Below are 17,346 nucleotides of genomic sequence, written 5' to 3' on the forward strand. Positions count from 1 at the left end.
CCTCACGCGGCACCCAGCTCGATTCGACCTCCCTCTTCCTCACGCACGCAGGAGAAGCGCCCGAATCTCTTCTTTACTCGACTGAAGCTGCTAGCCTCCTTCTCGCCAGCGAACAACAACCTCGAGACAGGTATATTCTTCCAGCTATCTTATCTTATGACTATCAAATTATTTACATAAATTTGAAATGGAATCCTCTCCACATGAATACATTCTTACTCATTTTGGAGAAATATAAACAATATTTTGATTATATGTTATTGCTGATTTTAAACGCTCATTTACTGGTTTTATGTTTCAAACACCTAAATGCAAATACTTTGATGTCCCAATGACCATTTACTTGTTGATCTTAAATACTCATTTGTCAATTTCATGTTTCGAGCACTCGAAAGGAAATACTATGAGACTCGATATGATCGTTATTCTAGGGCTTGAATGCTTCTTTGCAGGTCTATATTCTTTCATTTCCGAATGCCTCCCTTGGGGGCTGTTTTACACGTTGTTTTGTAGATTTAAACATTGCGATTTTCAGGGCTTTGTCAACTGATTCATGTACTATTTTAAAGACAATTTGTTAACTGATTTTGGAGAGTTTACACACTATTTTGGACTGAATTTCCTAACTGATTTTTGGATATTTAAAATTGATGCCTTGATCTTACATGAGAGCTGTCTGGGAATTTTAAAATTACTGTTTTAGGGCTGATTTTGAGAGTTTTACCTACTGTTTTGGAGGCACTAAACCCATCATTTACGGGCTTGTTTTAATCACTGTTTTAAGACATTTTGGTGGGCTGACTTTGAGGTAATCTACGCACTATTTTGGCAAGACTTATGTAGCCTTTAAGTGTTGATTTACATGCGGTTTAGAATTTGTTTTACGGACCCCTTTTTGCCCAATGTTTTGGGTTTCAATTGATTATTATTTAAACGCTTTTAGGTCGATCCACTCGTTGTTGTCTCCCTTGAATTTACTAGTTTTGGAAGTGGGTCTGCCTCATCTTTCTTTTGTTTTACTTCTTTTTAAATGGTCAAGTCAAAAATGAGAATTTATGATTTAATTACTTGGAAAACACTTAATTGGCGGCAGAACATCATTTTAAGCACAAGCTAAAGTATAGGCTTCCTAGATTTTAGGAGCACACCCTAGGTGAGAGTTCATTCACCTAGCCCTCAATGTAGACTTCCTAGACTTTAGGAACACACCCTAGGTGAAAGTCCATCTACCTAGCCCTCAGTGTAGGCGTCTTAGACTTTAGGTGCACACCCTAGGTGAGAGTCCATCTACCTAGCTCTCAGTGTATGCTTCCTAGACTTTAGGTGCACACCCTAGGTGAGAGTTCATCCACCTAATTCTCAGTAATTCTCAGCATAGACTTCCTAGATTTTAGGAGTACACCCTAGGTGAGAATTCATCCACCTAATCTACAGTGTAGGTTTCCTAGTCTTTAGGAGCACACCTTAGGTGAGAGCCCATCTACTTAATCTCTGTAGTGTAACCTTCCAAGGTTTTAGGAACATACCTTATGTTAGAGTCTATTCACCTAATCCTCGAATGTACAATGAAACTAGACACTTGACCATAATTCACAACTGACTAAAACACTAGACATGATGCACCGAGACGTGACCCATGCTTCCTTAATTAAATCAATAGTGAAATTCCCTCAATGACTTAACCTACAATGAAACCCAATGCATCGGGATTTGAGCTCGAATATTACACTCAAATTCTCTTGGCAATTGGGGAAATTTCTTAACATCGCGTATGGACCATCGGACTATGATAAGTCTAGGGTCTAGGTGGCGAGGGCGATGACGACATTGCTTATGTGTGTTTAAACGAGGGATACGAAGTGAGAATATTAGAATAGTATCTCCTACCTCAAGGATCTTCAATAAGGGAGAGGGAAGGGCCTATGATACTATTCGTCAATTTTTGGTAGGATCGTTGCCCCCGACACTCTAAGGTTGTCAGTAGTTCTAGCACGATTAGAGTGACTAGCCTATGGACTATACAATTTTACAAAATATTTACAAAAAATAAAAAATGAAAATTTCTTTTGCATGTTAAAAAAAACTTTGCATAAAAAAGAAACTTAAACAACAACTTTTGCATGAAAATTCAAAGAATTTTTCTATGAAAATTTATAAAATTCCATGATTAGTCATTTGGATTGAGGTTAAGGACTGACTTCTGTAGATTGTCGGGCTGGTAACTCTTGCTCAAGATCGGGAAGCACACAGCCCAGCTCTGAGCCCCCACTTTTACCAATGTCTTATACTCAGTCCTGATCTGTCATATGTGGTTAAGAGTTTCTTTTGCTGTGACTCGTTTTTTTTTTGACTTTTGTGCCGAGTTTTCTCGTCTTGTTTAGTTTTCTTGCAATTTTATTTAAATCTCCTGCAAATCATGCTATGCTCGCAACATTAATAACGCAACAGTAGCAGATGCCCAGGTACGCTTTTATAGTTTATCCACAGCATTTTACTTTATTGTATTTTACCTTTCAAGTACTTTTTTTTCATTTACCCGCAATCTACTCATTCTGCATACAAAACCAAACATTGACACCAAAACTGAGAAGCACAAATCACCAATCCCAAACACTTAAATCCTGGAGCCGTCGCGACGACAGGAGCTTGGAGCCAACTTCGTGGGCAGCATGACAAGGAGTTTGGAACGAGCAATAAGAGGATCTTCTTCAGCATTATCTCTTCCTAGCATAATAACAATTCATAGGACTTCGAGGTAGCTCGCCTAGCGCGACTTAAATTCTCACATCTTCTTTAGGCTTTTGTACAACCATGTTGTGCAACGTAAGTCCTAACTCGCCTTAGGTTCCGAGGTTGTCGTGTGACACGACGTAAACCCTCTTATCTCTGCGGGCTATATAGGATAATTTGGGAAGTCATTGAGGGTTCTCCTCAAGACCGTGGCCTCCTCTTTTTTTTTTTTTTTTTTAATTTTGTTTTCTGTTTGGACTGCTGAAATAACTGTTCTTACTTGAGCCACTCTCACTTGTTTTTTTTCCACGTCCTACCGTGAAAACCTAAACCTTAGAATCTTGAAGACTAGAATCACTGATCATTATCGAGAGTTTTCTCAAGTGACTCCAATCATTTGAGATATAATTAACTATAGGGGCTTGTCTTTATAGGGAACTTGGAACTTAGGTAAAATAAACCCTATTTAATTTTTGTATTAGATAGGGTAACTTGTCGGTCATACATAAAAGGTTCGCAGACCAAACGAATGTCACTAATCTCTTAGTTTGCAGGATTGGGTCTATCGCCGAGGTCTACACTTATTTTTCAGGAGGGTGTAGTATTCGCGGTATCAGACACAATTATGCAAACTATTGGACGAATGAGATCCATTTGGTCTCATTTTTTAAAAATTAAAACATACTACTTTCAAAACCCAAACTATATATCTTTTATATTTAAATTAAATCTCAAAAATTATTTTCATATTCATATTTTCAAATCAATCCATCGAAAAAGTTGACCGACACCCGTCTTTGATGTGAAGCCGATGAAGAGGGAACATGGAGGCTTCCATAAGCAGCATTGTATGAGGTTTTTAAAGCGGAACAGGAGAAATAGGAGATGTAGTGATCCCATTGCCGCTTTCTCACTAAACCTAATCATGACTGTATCACTCGAACAGGGAGAAGATGAGTTTGGCCAAGAGTAAGGAAGTGATGGATAAGGGTTTTTGCGTGTGGTTTCGAGTAAGGAAATGACTGGAAGAACTTCGGCGAGAGTTTGAGGGGATGACAATCTGAAAGTTTGTATGAGGACGAGAGAGGAACACGGGGTGTGATGCGAAACCAATGACAGAGACAAACAGGGAGAGGGGTTCTGTTTTGGGGTTCAAACACAGAAGAATAAGGCTCGTGCAAACGGTTATGGAAAATGAGACGGGAGACCGAGGAGCAGTTGCAAAAGGCTAAAAACGGGATTAAGTTATGCAAAAGCGTTTAAAATTTAACTTAATATTAATTAAGTGTAATTTAACTTATTTAACAGCATTAATAATTTTTATCAGTGTTTTTTAACGTCAACAGTAATCATGCTTACATTCAGGAGGATTTTTGGTTTTTATTCTTTTCTTTTGGTTTCATTTGACGTTTTCTGACCTCGCTAACATATATCTGCTGATACTATAATTCAACTTTTTAGGTTGCTGCTTATTCAAACGGTCATGTGAAGATCTTTGAGCTTTTGGACTCATTGGAGTTGAACAAGTGGCAATTGCAGGTTGGATTATCCTTCTTCCTTCCTCATTGCTGTTTTTTTTTTCCATGCAAAACTACCATGGAAGGCTATCCTTGAGCTTCTTGAAGTGAATCATGCCCTTGTCTGCATTCTTTCCAAATATTGTTCTAATAGAAAGTTATGGCAGAAGTCACTATCTTATTATGGCATAAATTACCACGCAGTCTTGAAATTGTTATTTTTTAATGCTAGCATATCTTTATGTTTTAACTTTTTGTACCACTTCTAATCACCACTTTGTCAAATTAAAATTATATGATATAAAAAATTATCCAAGAGAGATATTTACAGTTGTCAGGCTTTTTGGGTAAATTGTAGGAATTATATGTGATCCATGGAAAATAATGTCTGTAATAATCATTGTCACTTGTTTATTTAAAATATTTTCTTTTAGTAGAAATGTAGTGCAGTAAAAGTAATCTGCATGCTTTGTTAATAAGGTGTTCAAGTGTTTTTTGTGTTTTAATGAAGAGTTTAGATTTGAATGACAGTGAAGATGGACAATTTGCGTTATTCACCTTCTTTATAATTTCAGAGTTATTTTCATTCTACTACATTTATTATGAACCCATCTGCTTTATTGCTTTTTTATATTTTTTGACACAATTTCAAATATAGATAGGATACTGATTCCCATTTGTAGTAATCGATCTATAGGATTTCTTTTTAAACTTTTGTTAGCAATTTCCCACCTAATTATTCGCTTGTTGAATGAGTTCTTCTTTTCAAATGAATGGGAGTTGTCATAATTGTTTCTTTGGCAGGCTGAATTCCAGAATGTTATTGATTCAGTTTCTGCATTTGGGAAGCCAATATGTACATCTGCATCTGTTGCTTGGAGTCCTCGAAGAGGTGAAAAACAGCAATCAAGCTTTGTATTGGGATTTAACTCAGATCTTCCTCAATTCAATTCCTGCAAGGTCAATATTCCGTAAATACATAATATTTTTCTTCTGCCGAAGCTATCATGAAGAAATAATAAATTAAAAATAATTTATATATCATCAATATTGTATTTTTTGGATACTTAAGAATCAAGTTTACTAGGTTCAACTGCAGCCTTTAGCGTTTAGCATAGTTCTGTGTATTACTTATACAAAACACATTACTTACAGATACACCCAATATATCAAAGCTCATTGTCCATGGATAATGAAAGATCGTTTCAACAGCAAAAAAAAACTAGAGCAAACATTTAATAGCAAATTCGGAATTGACAAGGACTGAGGAAATGAGCCCGATCTCGACCTAATATTAGTAGTTAGTAGGAGTGTGTAGTTACGTCAAAGATTGAGTAAGAGCACCGGATTGGAGTATTCAAGTCCGAACTCTTTAGTATGAACGGACTGAACGTGGATAGAGAGTCTGACTATGAGGTACAAGCATCGGTTACGGTATTACGGATCCGGATATCGGCTTTATGCCTGACTATGGATTCAGCATTGAGCTTCTTGCACCAAACAAGGAAGAATCAATGGTCTATCCGTGAATTCCTAAAGTCAGAGGCTGACTCCAATTCGAAGTTGAGCAGAGCTCAGGCAGGGGATGGGGATTCAATTTCGATTTGAGTACTCTATTCCGCTGTTCCCCTTGCCATACTTCCTTTTCTCTGTTCTTTCTGAAAGAGTAAGAAATTCTACCTTTCACAAGAAAGTCGAAAAAGCTGCTGTGACTCTTTGCTTGCTTGCGACTTACAGTCGCACCTGCTTTTTACCGCTATTCTACTAAGAAAATAGACAACTGACCTAGCTCTAGGAATGTGAGACAGAAAGCCACGTCGTTGGTTCGGTAGAGAACACAAACCTTTGGTAGGTCACCACCCTCTTCCCGGCGACAGAAACAGTATCGAACTTGCGGCTGAAAACCGTCAATGACCGCCTTCTTGACTTCCAGGTTACTGCTCCCCCTAATGGATTCTTTCTATAGGCGGCTTGCTTGGAAGAAAGGAAAGATGAACGTGCCATACATAAGGAATGCCATACATAAGGAAACGTGCCATACATAAGGAAAGATGTTTGGATACGAAGCTCTCCATAGGAACGGGCCACCCTATACGAGAAAGAGTTCTCAACTGAAATGGGCAAACCACATCCTCCACGGCGGAAAGAGGGAAGTCAAGCTATCTCTCTCTTTACCGATTGTCATGCGTAGCACCTTACGAAAAAGGGATCACTTATATCGAGCGATGGAAGAGTAGAGGGAGCAAAGAATTGAGATAGAGAGGTGGTAATGTAAAAATTAAGAATATGATAATATTTCCATAGTCACCGTTAGAATTAAATGGACCGATCGTATCCTGTTTGATATTGAAGAGGTCATTTTTTTAGTCTATGCGCTGCAAGCTATGTTTTGGACTAGACAATTTGATGCAGCTATTCTGGCCTGTAGCCATTCAGTATTTTGTAATTCTAGTATGCTGATTTTTGTTAAAATGCTCAATATGATAGATTCAATGGCTGCTAACTTTGTAAGCTTTTAGCATTGATTATTTTACAAACTGCTATTTTGTAAACTGTAGTACAAGTTATTACTCCAGTATACTCCATTTTGATCCACAAACCAGTACCAGCTCAGTTACATATTATTTAATTGCAAAGCATGCTGTGCATGATCAATTAAGGTGTAAAAACAAAGTGATGGTATATGCTTTTGAGTGAAAAATTGACATTATATGTCATGCATGATGCAATAATGACGGGCGTGATTCAACTGATTGAATATATTTCTAACACTGATTTATGTATTTTACTCACCTGAATAGAGTGGGATCTAACACTGATTTATGTATATTACTCAACTGAATAGAGTGGGAGATAATTCAGTCACCTTTATTCATTCGGACTTGCATCAACACATTACAAAAATTAAATCAAACGTTCAAATTAAGTGGAAGTAATCAATAGATAATTTAAATATTATTGCAACGTATCTAAAACACAATAAAATTTTTATAGAAACATAATCTTCGTTAGATGTCTTATATCAAAATTTCTTTATTTTTTAATATGATCACAAATATGTATTGATTCTACTTAGCTTAAATCTTTTCTTGTCTTTTCTTTTTATTGAAAATAATATTTATATCAATCTATGAGCTATGTGGTTCAGGAAGGTAATAAAATCTGATACATAACTCAAATATTGAGGATCAATAAACTACTTGTATATTAATTATGAATGTAAATTATCGTAAAACGGTGTCTATATGAGTAATACATTACCATAACAGTGAAAATTTGTTTTGATTGCATGAACATTAACATTAAATTTTTTTTTTGTCCAAGAAATAACATTGAATTTCAAATGAATTTTTTCTCTGTTTATTAAGTCAGCCAATAATCTACTTATATTTTAATTTAAATGTATAAAGTCCGTTTGCTTATTTATTTTTTGCTTCTCTTTCACTTTGATTTTAGAATTTGTCATATACAATTTTCTATGTTTTCTAGTCATCATAAGGCAGTAAGTTAAAAACTCACACCACATAACTTAAAATATAAATTAGCCTTAAGGCTATATCATCAAGTTCAATAGAACCCAAGTACCCACATTATTGCAATTGAATTATATTGTGGTCCGTCTTGCCTCTATTTAGGACCCCTTTACCCTACTTGCGTAGGTATCATTAATATATCATTGCCAATCGACTTCACATGACATGACATTTTTTAAGCTCAACATATCTTCATCACTAATTTTTTAAATAAGTATGCTAATCAATTTTAAATATGATGAAGAACATTATATACAAATATATAGTTTACATATAGAAAATGTCTTCATTTAAAAGTATCACTGACTAACAAAACATTTATATAATAAATATGCATTTAATTATAAGCATGTATTAACCAAAATTTCATTATTATTTACTGATGAAAGCAAACTGTAAACATGTTTTTAAAATATAAAGAATTTCTCCTGCATCACACCCAATAATTTAATTTATATATGATAACACTGTTGACGTCGATATAACACAATCTAATGCGAGTGAATACAATGTCAAAAATAAATATCGAGCGCAACATTGCATGATTCAAACTGAAATTGCACTGAATGTTCTCGGTTTCAAGCTTTTTATTACGAAATCTTCTAAAGCTTTATTTGAAATTGTTTGAGTGTTGATGGCAGGTCATGAGGTCATGAACTTCAAATATTGCATGTCTAAAGTACTTGTGTAGTAGGTTTTTTCCGAAAATTTTAGCTTAATGTGTTGAGAATTTATGCTCGGTCTACTATGCTAAAGAATTTAAGAGGGAGCACTTGATGTATACGAATGGCTTTTGGATAGCAAAGTGAGTTACTTTTGTTACGATCAGTAGCAGTTTTTTTATCATCAAAACTCGCTAGCTGCAAAATCCTTAGAAGGCAATGGAGGTTCGAAAAAAAAATCCCCAGTGCCAAAGTTGATAGCACTTGATGTATACGAATAGCTTTCAAATTAATTTTGTGACGATCAACTTTGAGGCATTGTCGATTTCTTTTTAAACTCTTTACTGCCTTCTAAGGATTTTGCAATTAGCGGGCCTTGATGATAAAAAAAAAACTGCTATTGGTAAAAATATGGCATAGAATAGGTAGAAATTGATATTTTAGTAGGCTGGCTGCCATTTCAAGTTGATACTGACTGGCTTTCAATCATAAACAGGATGAAATGACCTGATTTCCTTATAAAAGCCGTTTTTGTGCTTGCTCACAAAGATTGTAACCCTATTTTATTGGATTTTGCATGGTGCTTTTTTTCATTGAGGTTTTTTTTTTTAAATTCTTTTATTTTAATGCTTTGAGTAGTTGAATCTTTGTAGATTTGGAAATTTGAAGACTCCTATCAAAGATGGCTACCAGTTGCTGAATTAGCTTTACCTGCAGACACAGATGATAGAGTACATGCTGTAGCTTGGGCGCCCAATATTGGCAGGTCTACAAATTCAATTTAACATTGTGCTTCCTATGTTAATGGAGTAAAATGGTTAACTTGGTGATTTTCATCAATTGTAGAGTTCACAATCTTTTTTTTTCATTTGTTTCTAATTTATGACTTTTCTTTCTGATTTGTCTTTGTTTACAAAGAAAATAAAAATTTTTTGGGCATTCATTTTAATAGAAATATTGGCATTAATTTGGCTCTGGCAGTGCGTGCTTTAACATACATAATTAAGGGTGCATTTGGGCCCTATTTTTTCCGTTTCTTGTCCTTGAAGTGACAATCACTGTGTTTGGGAGCCTGCTTATTGCAACAATTTCGCTGATGTCCGGCCGCGGATTGGCGAAAGCTGAAACGATGGGGGGCAAGTGTGTTCTGCGGTATGAGCTCCATTCCAACTTTGAAAAGTCTTCCTTGTCCCTCTTCAATAGCTTAAATTTCTCTTTCTATCCCCACAAATGCCCCCTCGTCCCCTCCCCATTCTTGATTGTAACCTGTCATTAGGGCAGAAACCCAACTGCAAGCTCCTCTCCATCTGTTCTTTGTGTCGTCGACTCTCGTTGTCTACCTTTGTATGTTTCCAACAATCTCCTTTGTCTGTATTGGGGTGGTTTGAAGGTTTTCGTTTTTGGTATTTTTCTGTTCTCGGTGGTTTGATGGTTTTCATTTTTATCATTGCTCTTTGTTTTGAAAATTTATGTTGAAGCCATATTATTTATAAAGTTCTGATGTTATATGGGTAATTCGGTTGCTCTTGCCTCTTCTTCAATTTAGAGAACCATTTTGGGGATAGAGATATGAGCACATCTATTTCATTTGGCATAATAAATATTTTCTTTTCTTCTCTGTATCTCCAATGCAAATTTTCATTGATCAGATGAAAAATTAGAATTTTAATTTTTAGATAAGGTACATAAAATGCATTACAGTAACTACGTTTCAGTCTAGAGAAACAAATAATGGAGAAAAATTTTAGCATTATTTGTTTTTTATTTTGAATAAAGTCATTGGGAATGACTTTGTGCTAATGCAAACGTAAATGTTAGATGCTCGATAGTTTAACACCTTTCATTGCCCTCCTGCTCAATCATGAAAAGTTATGCATGAGAAGATATATGTGCACTGCTCTTTTTTTCTGAAATTTAATGTTAAAACTATGTTATATATTCAAAATCTGATGTTAGATGGTTAATTTGATTGCTCTTGCCCCCTTTTTAATTCCAGAGAAACATGTTCAGGAGAGAAATTTTAGTACAGCTTTTTTTTTTTTTTTTTGAAAAATTATGCCATTGGAAATGCTTTTGTGCTGATGCAAACGTGAATGTTAGATACTAGATAGGTTGTCAACTTTCATTTTCTTCCTACTCAATCAGGAAAAATTATGGAAGGAGAGATATATGTGCACTGCTCTTTTTATTGAAAATCTATATTGGAGCTATTTTATATGTTCAAGTTTAGATGTTAAATGGTCAATTTGCTAGATCTTTGCTTTTCTTCAATCCAGAGAAATATTTTATGGAGAGAAATTTGAGCATTGTTAGTTTTTTTCTTTTTGAAAAATTATACCATTGAGAATGTCTTTATGTTGATGTAAACGTGAAACTTAGATGCTAGGTGGATTTTCAGCTTTCATTTGCTTCTTAATCTATCAGGAAAAGTTATGGAAGGAGAGATATGTGTACTGTTTTGTTTTTTTTTGGTTGAAAATTTACATTTGAGCTATTATATATATATTCAAGTTCTAATGTTAGATGATAAATTTGCTTGCTCTTGCGTCTTCAATCAAAGAAATTTTTTTGAAGAAAAAATTGAGCATTGCTTGTTTTTTTCCTGAAATGTTATACCATTGACAATGCCTTTGTGCTGATGCAAACGTGAATGTTAGATGCTAGATAGGCTACCACATTCCAATGTTCTCCTGCTCAATCAGAAAAAGTTATGCGTGGAGAGATATATATGCACTGTTTTTTGTTTTGAAAATTAATGTTGGAGCTATTTTATATATTCAAGTTCTGATATTAGATGGTTAATTTGATTGTTCTGGCCTCTTCTTCAATCCAAAGAAACAATTTCTAGTGAAATTTGAGCACAATTTATTTTTTTTTTAAATTTTACTATTGTGAATCTCCTTGTGCTGATGCAAACGTGAAGATTAGATGTTAGATAAGTTACCACCTTTCATTTTCCTTCTGCTCAATCTGGAAAAGTTATGGAAGGAAAGCGATGTGCATTGGTCTTTCTTAAAAAAATTATGTTGGAGCTATTTTTTATATTAATATTCTGATGTTAGATGGTCAATTTGATTGCTCTTGCATCTTATTCAATCAAGTGAAACATTTTCTAGAGAGAAATTTGAGCATTATTTACTTTTCTTAAAATTATATTATTGGGAATGTCTTTGTGCTGATGCGAATGTGAAGATTAGATGCTAGATATGTTATCACTTTCAATTTCTCTCCTGTTCAATCAGGAAAAATTATGAAAAGAGAGATATATTGCACTATTTTTTTTTATTTGAAAATTTATGTTTTAGCTATTTTTTATATTCAAGTTCTGATATTAGATGGTCATGCTAGCTCTTGCCTCTTCTTCGGTCCAGAAAAATATTTTCTAAAGAAAAATTTGAGCATTGTTTATTTTTCATTTTGAAAATTTAAACCATTGAGAATGTCTTTGTGCTAATGCAAATGTGAATGTTAGATGCTAGGTATGTTATATCACTTTCCATCCCCCTCCTGCTCAATCAGGAAAAATTATGGAAGGACATATATATGTGCACTATTTTTTTTTTTAAATTTATGTTGAAGCTATTTTATATATTTAATTTATGATGTTAGATGATTAATTTGATTGCTCTTGCCTCATTAATCCAAAGAAACATTTTATGGAGAGAAATTTGAGTACAATTTTCTTTTTTAATAAATTATGCAATTGAGAATGTCTTCAGAGAGATTTATTTGGAATGCTATTGATGTTACATTGGGAATATCTTTGAACAGATGCAAAGTTGAAGTTTAGATGCCGGATAATTTGGTTTGTGCTTTGGTATTTAGGATGGTTTTTGAATTTTTGACCGCAATGCATTTCGTATTCGAAATGTTATTTATTGCAAGGATTTAAATTAACTATCAAATGGCTTATCCGGTCACCAACTGTCAAGTCTAAAATTGACAAATAAGTTTTGCCACAGATACTACATGTTCTTATAGTACACATACAAGTGTTTGTCATAGATACTATGTTAGCCTTGAAGCCTAATTGATAAAAATAGTGATTCTTTAGGAGATCTCACTGAGCTCTAATGGTTCGTTTGCTGTGCCGTTTTGGATAGCATGATTGAACAGGAGGAAAATCGAAGGTGATAACTTATCTAGCATCTAACCTTCATGTTTGCATCAGAATGGAGATATTCCCAATGATATAATTTTTTAAATAAAAAGACAAACAATGCTCAAATTTCTTTCTAGAAAATGTTTTTTTGGATTCAAGAAGTGGTAATGAAATGCAGCTACTGTGAACCACTTTATGTAGCTTATTTAACAACTGAAATTCTAGATTATCATATGATCAATGCAATTTTCTAGTGGAGACAGAGAGAATATGAGGAAACATTTATAATGTCCAATGAAGCAGATGTGCTCATATTTCTCTTCGGAAAATGTTTCCCTGGATTGAAGAAGAGGCTAGAGCAACCAAATAAACAACTAATATTAGAACTTAAATATATAAAATAATATCAACCTAAATTTTGAAAACAAATAGCAGTGCACATATATCTCTCAATCCATAACTTTTTTTTTATTAAATAAGAGGGAAAATGAAAGGTGATAACTTTGTTGAGCAAGTTGAGATGTTGAAAACAAAGGGCTTCAATGTCTGATATGTATCGATACATGAATTATGTGATATTGGTTTGGTTAGTGCTGGAAATAATAAAATAAATGGCTCAACTGATCACCAATTATGAATTTAATTATCAACTTTACAAAATTTTCACCGATGCTAACTAACCCTTAATCTTAAATGACATAATCGGTGATCCTGGATGGAGCTTTTTTTGATAACTTGACTCATTGAGCTCCACTTCGAAATCTTCTTCTTCACCCTTTCTTTTTTGTCTTTAAGTAATTTAATTTTATTTGTTAAATAATATTGTCTTGACTACATTTTGTTATTGATTGATATATCATACGTGTAAAGAAAAAAAGGTGAGATGTCTGCCATTTTGGCATAAAGAGATGAAAATAATTTTGTAATTTATGCTTGAGGGAGGTAGAAAATACCAATCACACATTTTAATGAGGAACGTTGACAAAATATCACGATAAGCTTTCAAGAAAGAATCGATAGATTATACGACAAAACTCAGTTGAAAAATAAATGAGATGAAGTTAATAGTAATTGAATGTTATTGAAGGAGATGAAAAGAAGGGCTACTGAATTAGTGTGTGACCTTGCTAAGAGAACAGTGGATGCACCAAAGAGGTAGTTGCAAAAGAAAATTTTAGTAAATAGAAACTCTTTTATTGAACTGTAATTATATTGAAATTCAATTTCTTTAGAATTAAATTTATCAATTTTAAGTTGTTGAACGCCAAAAAGTTTAAACTTGCTGGCATTGACCTATGGTCGGAAGAGAAGCTTGACACTATGTTTCTCGGTATTGTAGCAACATGCATCAATGTCTGGGCTACAATAGAGAACCCCACCAAGAAAATGCTAAATTGACAAATCGGCAATGTGCGAATGAAGTAGCTTCACTTGCACTTGATCTATTAGAAGAAAGTCAAACGAATGTTGCTCTACAACAAGAGGAAATAAAAATAACAATCGGTTACTACAACAAACATGTACGTGTAAAGACATTTTTTCCTTCCAGGTGATATAGTTTTGAAGAAGTCCGATTCAGCCGCCATAGGGCGGTTGGTCGTCAAGCTTGATCAGACATGGACTATCCCGTTCATCATCGACCAACAAGTTGCTCCTTATGCGTCTAAATTAAAGACATGCGCGGGGAAATTCCTCCCATGAAAATGAAGTGGGGATGACTTCCAAAATTTTTATCCATAAACAAAACGATTTTTTTTGTATGATTGATCAAGTTTGAGAAGCAATATCATTGCTTGACTTAATTTCTTTTCGAAAGCTGTTTATAATCTGTTGAGTAAAAAAAAAGAAATATTTGAGAATCTCAAGTATTCTACAAAATGACCAAAAAATATTATTATGCTTTGTCACAACAATGACGATCGAAAAGTGCTATGACGCATAACTGCAGAAAGACAACCAAAAAGTTTTCCAACAATTGTTCGCCGAAAGACGATAGAAAAGCATTATGATTCTTGATCACATAAATACGACCGAAAAATGTTCGGACGCTTGGTCGCATAAAGACGACTAAAAAGTGTTTTGACGCTTAGTCGCAACAATGACGACTAAAAAGCGTTATCACACTTAGTCTCAAACGAAATTAATGAAAAACACCTTAAATAAGAGGTTAATGAGAAACTAACTGCATACGATATTCCAAAAATCGAAATAAAAACATATAATTTTCTCTAAGCTCTTTTTCTAAGGTTCTAAAATTGCGTTAGACTTACTTTTTATTCCAAAAAAGTAATGGACAAATTATATAATCGAAACAACTATGATTATAAAAGGCCACCATAGGAAAACATATAAACACAAGTAACAGCCGATCAAAATATTGTTTCATATGTATGATTGTATTACAAAACTCAAGTATTGACATGATGAAAAAAAAAGGAAGAAGAGACCAAATTTATGGGACTTCAGGACGAGTATTGGAAGATCCTCAGTCTGCCACGTTATCGCCCCAAAACTCCCGCCGATGTTCGGAAGCAGAAGGAATATCGTAGAGTCTCTTGAGCTCTTATAGATCAGAATATTTAGAATCAAACATCCCCACTCAGATGAATCATCAATTGCAATTTTGCGACCTATCTTCAAGTATTCTATTTGAGTAGCGAGGAGTTCTTTGACGGTCATAATGGTAGACATTTGTTCTGTCAATTTAGCATTTTCTTCTTGAACTACTGAAATCCATTTGGATGTTATCTCTAGCTCCATCCAAACGTTCTTCAGATCAGCCTTCGCTTCGGCCTCCCTCATGGTCGCTAGCTCTGCTCTTTTTCGATGCTTTCTTTTTTCTCCTCAGATTTGACAAGCCTCTCTCTCATGGATAAGGAGATGGGAGATCAAATGATGAGTAGAAGCATAGCTCAGGAGTTGATAGTGATCGAGCAATTGACACAGTTCAGCCGGATGGAGCTCAGTGATGCTTATCTAAACCAGCTGACCAAAGGATATCTGCGGTCTTAGAAGCATCCCTTTCGGATGATGACTTTAGGGGAAACCAATCCCTTCATGATTGACCAGGCGAGACTCGAATCCGAGTTCTTGGCAGGTTTTTTTTTTAATGGAATACGTTGATTCTGAACTTTTTTCTTCTTGGTGGATTTGGGAGGAAAGGATCAGGGGAGATTGCTTTTGCTCTTTCTACTACGTTCAACTGCATCAACTGAAATGAGACTTTCTCCTGTACTTTCCCTTGAATATCTACGAACTTCAACCTTCACCTGTGGAGACTAACGACTTGCTTCAGCCTTTACAGATGGAGGGATAAAATCACATGGGGGCGGCGAAAGATCTCATGTATCAAAAGATATCTCGACGACCCTTTGATATCGGTATGAAAAAGGAAAAGTGTCGCATCATCTCCTGAATCATTTATAGTCACCAGGGGAGATTTTCGTTTGATCAATATTACTTCGCTTGTGATTTTATTTTGAATAACAACGGAAGTTATTGAAACCGAGTGAACAAATTTCAAGCCTAGTATTTGCTCCCTAGACGAGCCAGCTTATTCTGCTCCCTCTTCTGCTTCTCCTTTTGCTTTTTTCCTCTTTTTTGATATCTTCTTGGAGAGCCAAGCAACCCTCTCTAGGTTCCTCTTTTCCTCGTCCTCATTAGAAGCAGTCCTCATCTCTTCTCTCATCGGGCCATATTTGTTTAGATTCAAAGCCCAATTTATATTTGTTTAGACAACTGCCGACCAAGAATAACCTGCTCCATTGCCCTCAGTTGAGGAGAAATTTTTTTGCTTTTTCTAATTGGGCCGCCTGTGGCTTTGGTTGAAATGCCCCATTGATCAAAAGCACCCCTCAAAAAGCGGAGCTTCCAATCTTGTTTTGTTCTCCATGTTGATTAAATGAAACTTTTTGGTAGTCCCAAAAACCACATACCCATCCGGCTCGACTCGGACGGAGAACATATGCGAGAACAGTTTGCGGGACTAAGGAACGCCTCTTCTTCGCAAGTAGATCATATAGTTCATTACTGTAACAATTGAATTTAACTTCACTTGAAGTTGGATAACGCCATAAAAGTTGAAGATCGAGCGAAGCTTTGTGCATAGAGACAACCAAAGCTCACAATGAAACTTGTCTCGGTAAAAAATTAGGTCATCAACCAGATAGTTGGTGACCCGGGCGTCCACTTCCACTTGCTCCAGGAGGGTACTTGTGTCGTAAACACAAGCTTCGTCTAATAATTCGAGCTTAAACTCATAAGGAACAATCTCTCAGACGAGCCAACTGAACTTTAAATCTGAGAATATTTGGGAGCTATTGAGCTTTGAGAGAGAAAATGACTCAAAGATAGTCAAAGTGAAAAATGATAAAGTTTCACTTATCATCCATTCAGACCTATTTATAGACCTACTTGGTAAGTAGAAGCATCACATCGGGTTCCGTTAAGATGTGACTTTGGCACAAAGTTCAAGAAAAATATTGATGGGTAAATTATAGAAAATTTTTATTTACAAAAATTAATATTTAAGCTGAGTCATTCGCCGCCTCGGGGAGGATCAAACCCGGTTCAATGAACTCATGTAGAATGCACGCCCGCCAAACTTGTATTTTTTATTTCCTCATCTTCAGCACTTACATGAGAAATTGAACTGACTACCCGAAATTCGGCTAGTTCATCTCGTAGGGTCGCCACCTCGGCCCGGAGGACTTCCACATCAACAACCTTGGCTCGGAGTGTTTCCATATCCTCAACCTTAGCCCGAAAAGCCTCCACGTCAGCAATTTGTGCCTGAAGAGCGT

General features: G+C 35.2%; 1 protein-coding gene across 2 annotated transcripts in view; it reads left to right on the forward strand.

Annotated features, from left to right (window-relative positions):
- LOC110035875 (protein SEH1) overlaps positions 1-17,346 on the forward strand; it is a 51,027-nt gene that overhangs the window by 22,276 nt on the left and 11,405 nt on the right. For both annotated transcript variants that reach the window (XM_020740188.1, XM_020740189.1), the window contains 3 exons: positions 4,192-4,269; positions 5,052-5,207; positions 9,096-9,208. In XM_020740188.1, coding sequence (XP_020595847.1) covers positions 4,192-4,269; positions 5,052-5,207; positions 9,096-9,208 — 347 coding nt within the window. The remainder of the gene's footprint in view (positions 1-4,191; positions 4,270-5,051; positions 5,208-9,095; positions 9,209-17,346) is intronic.

The sequence above is a fragment of the Phalaenopsis equestris genome, unplaced genomic scaffold (genome assembly GCF_001263595.1).
Source record: "Phalaenopsis equestris unplaced genomic scaffold, ASM126359v1 Scaffold200479, whole genome shotgun sequence".
Classification (NCBI taxonomy): domain Eukaryota; kingdom Viridiplantae; phylum Streptophyta; class Magnoliopsida; order Asparagales; family Orchidaceae; genus Phalaenopsis; species Phalaenopsis equestris.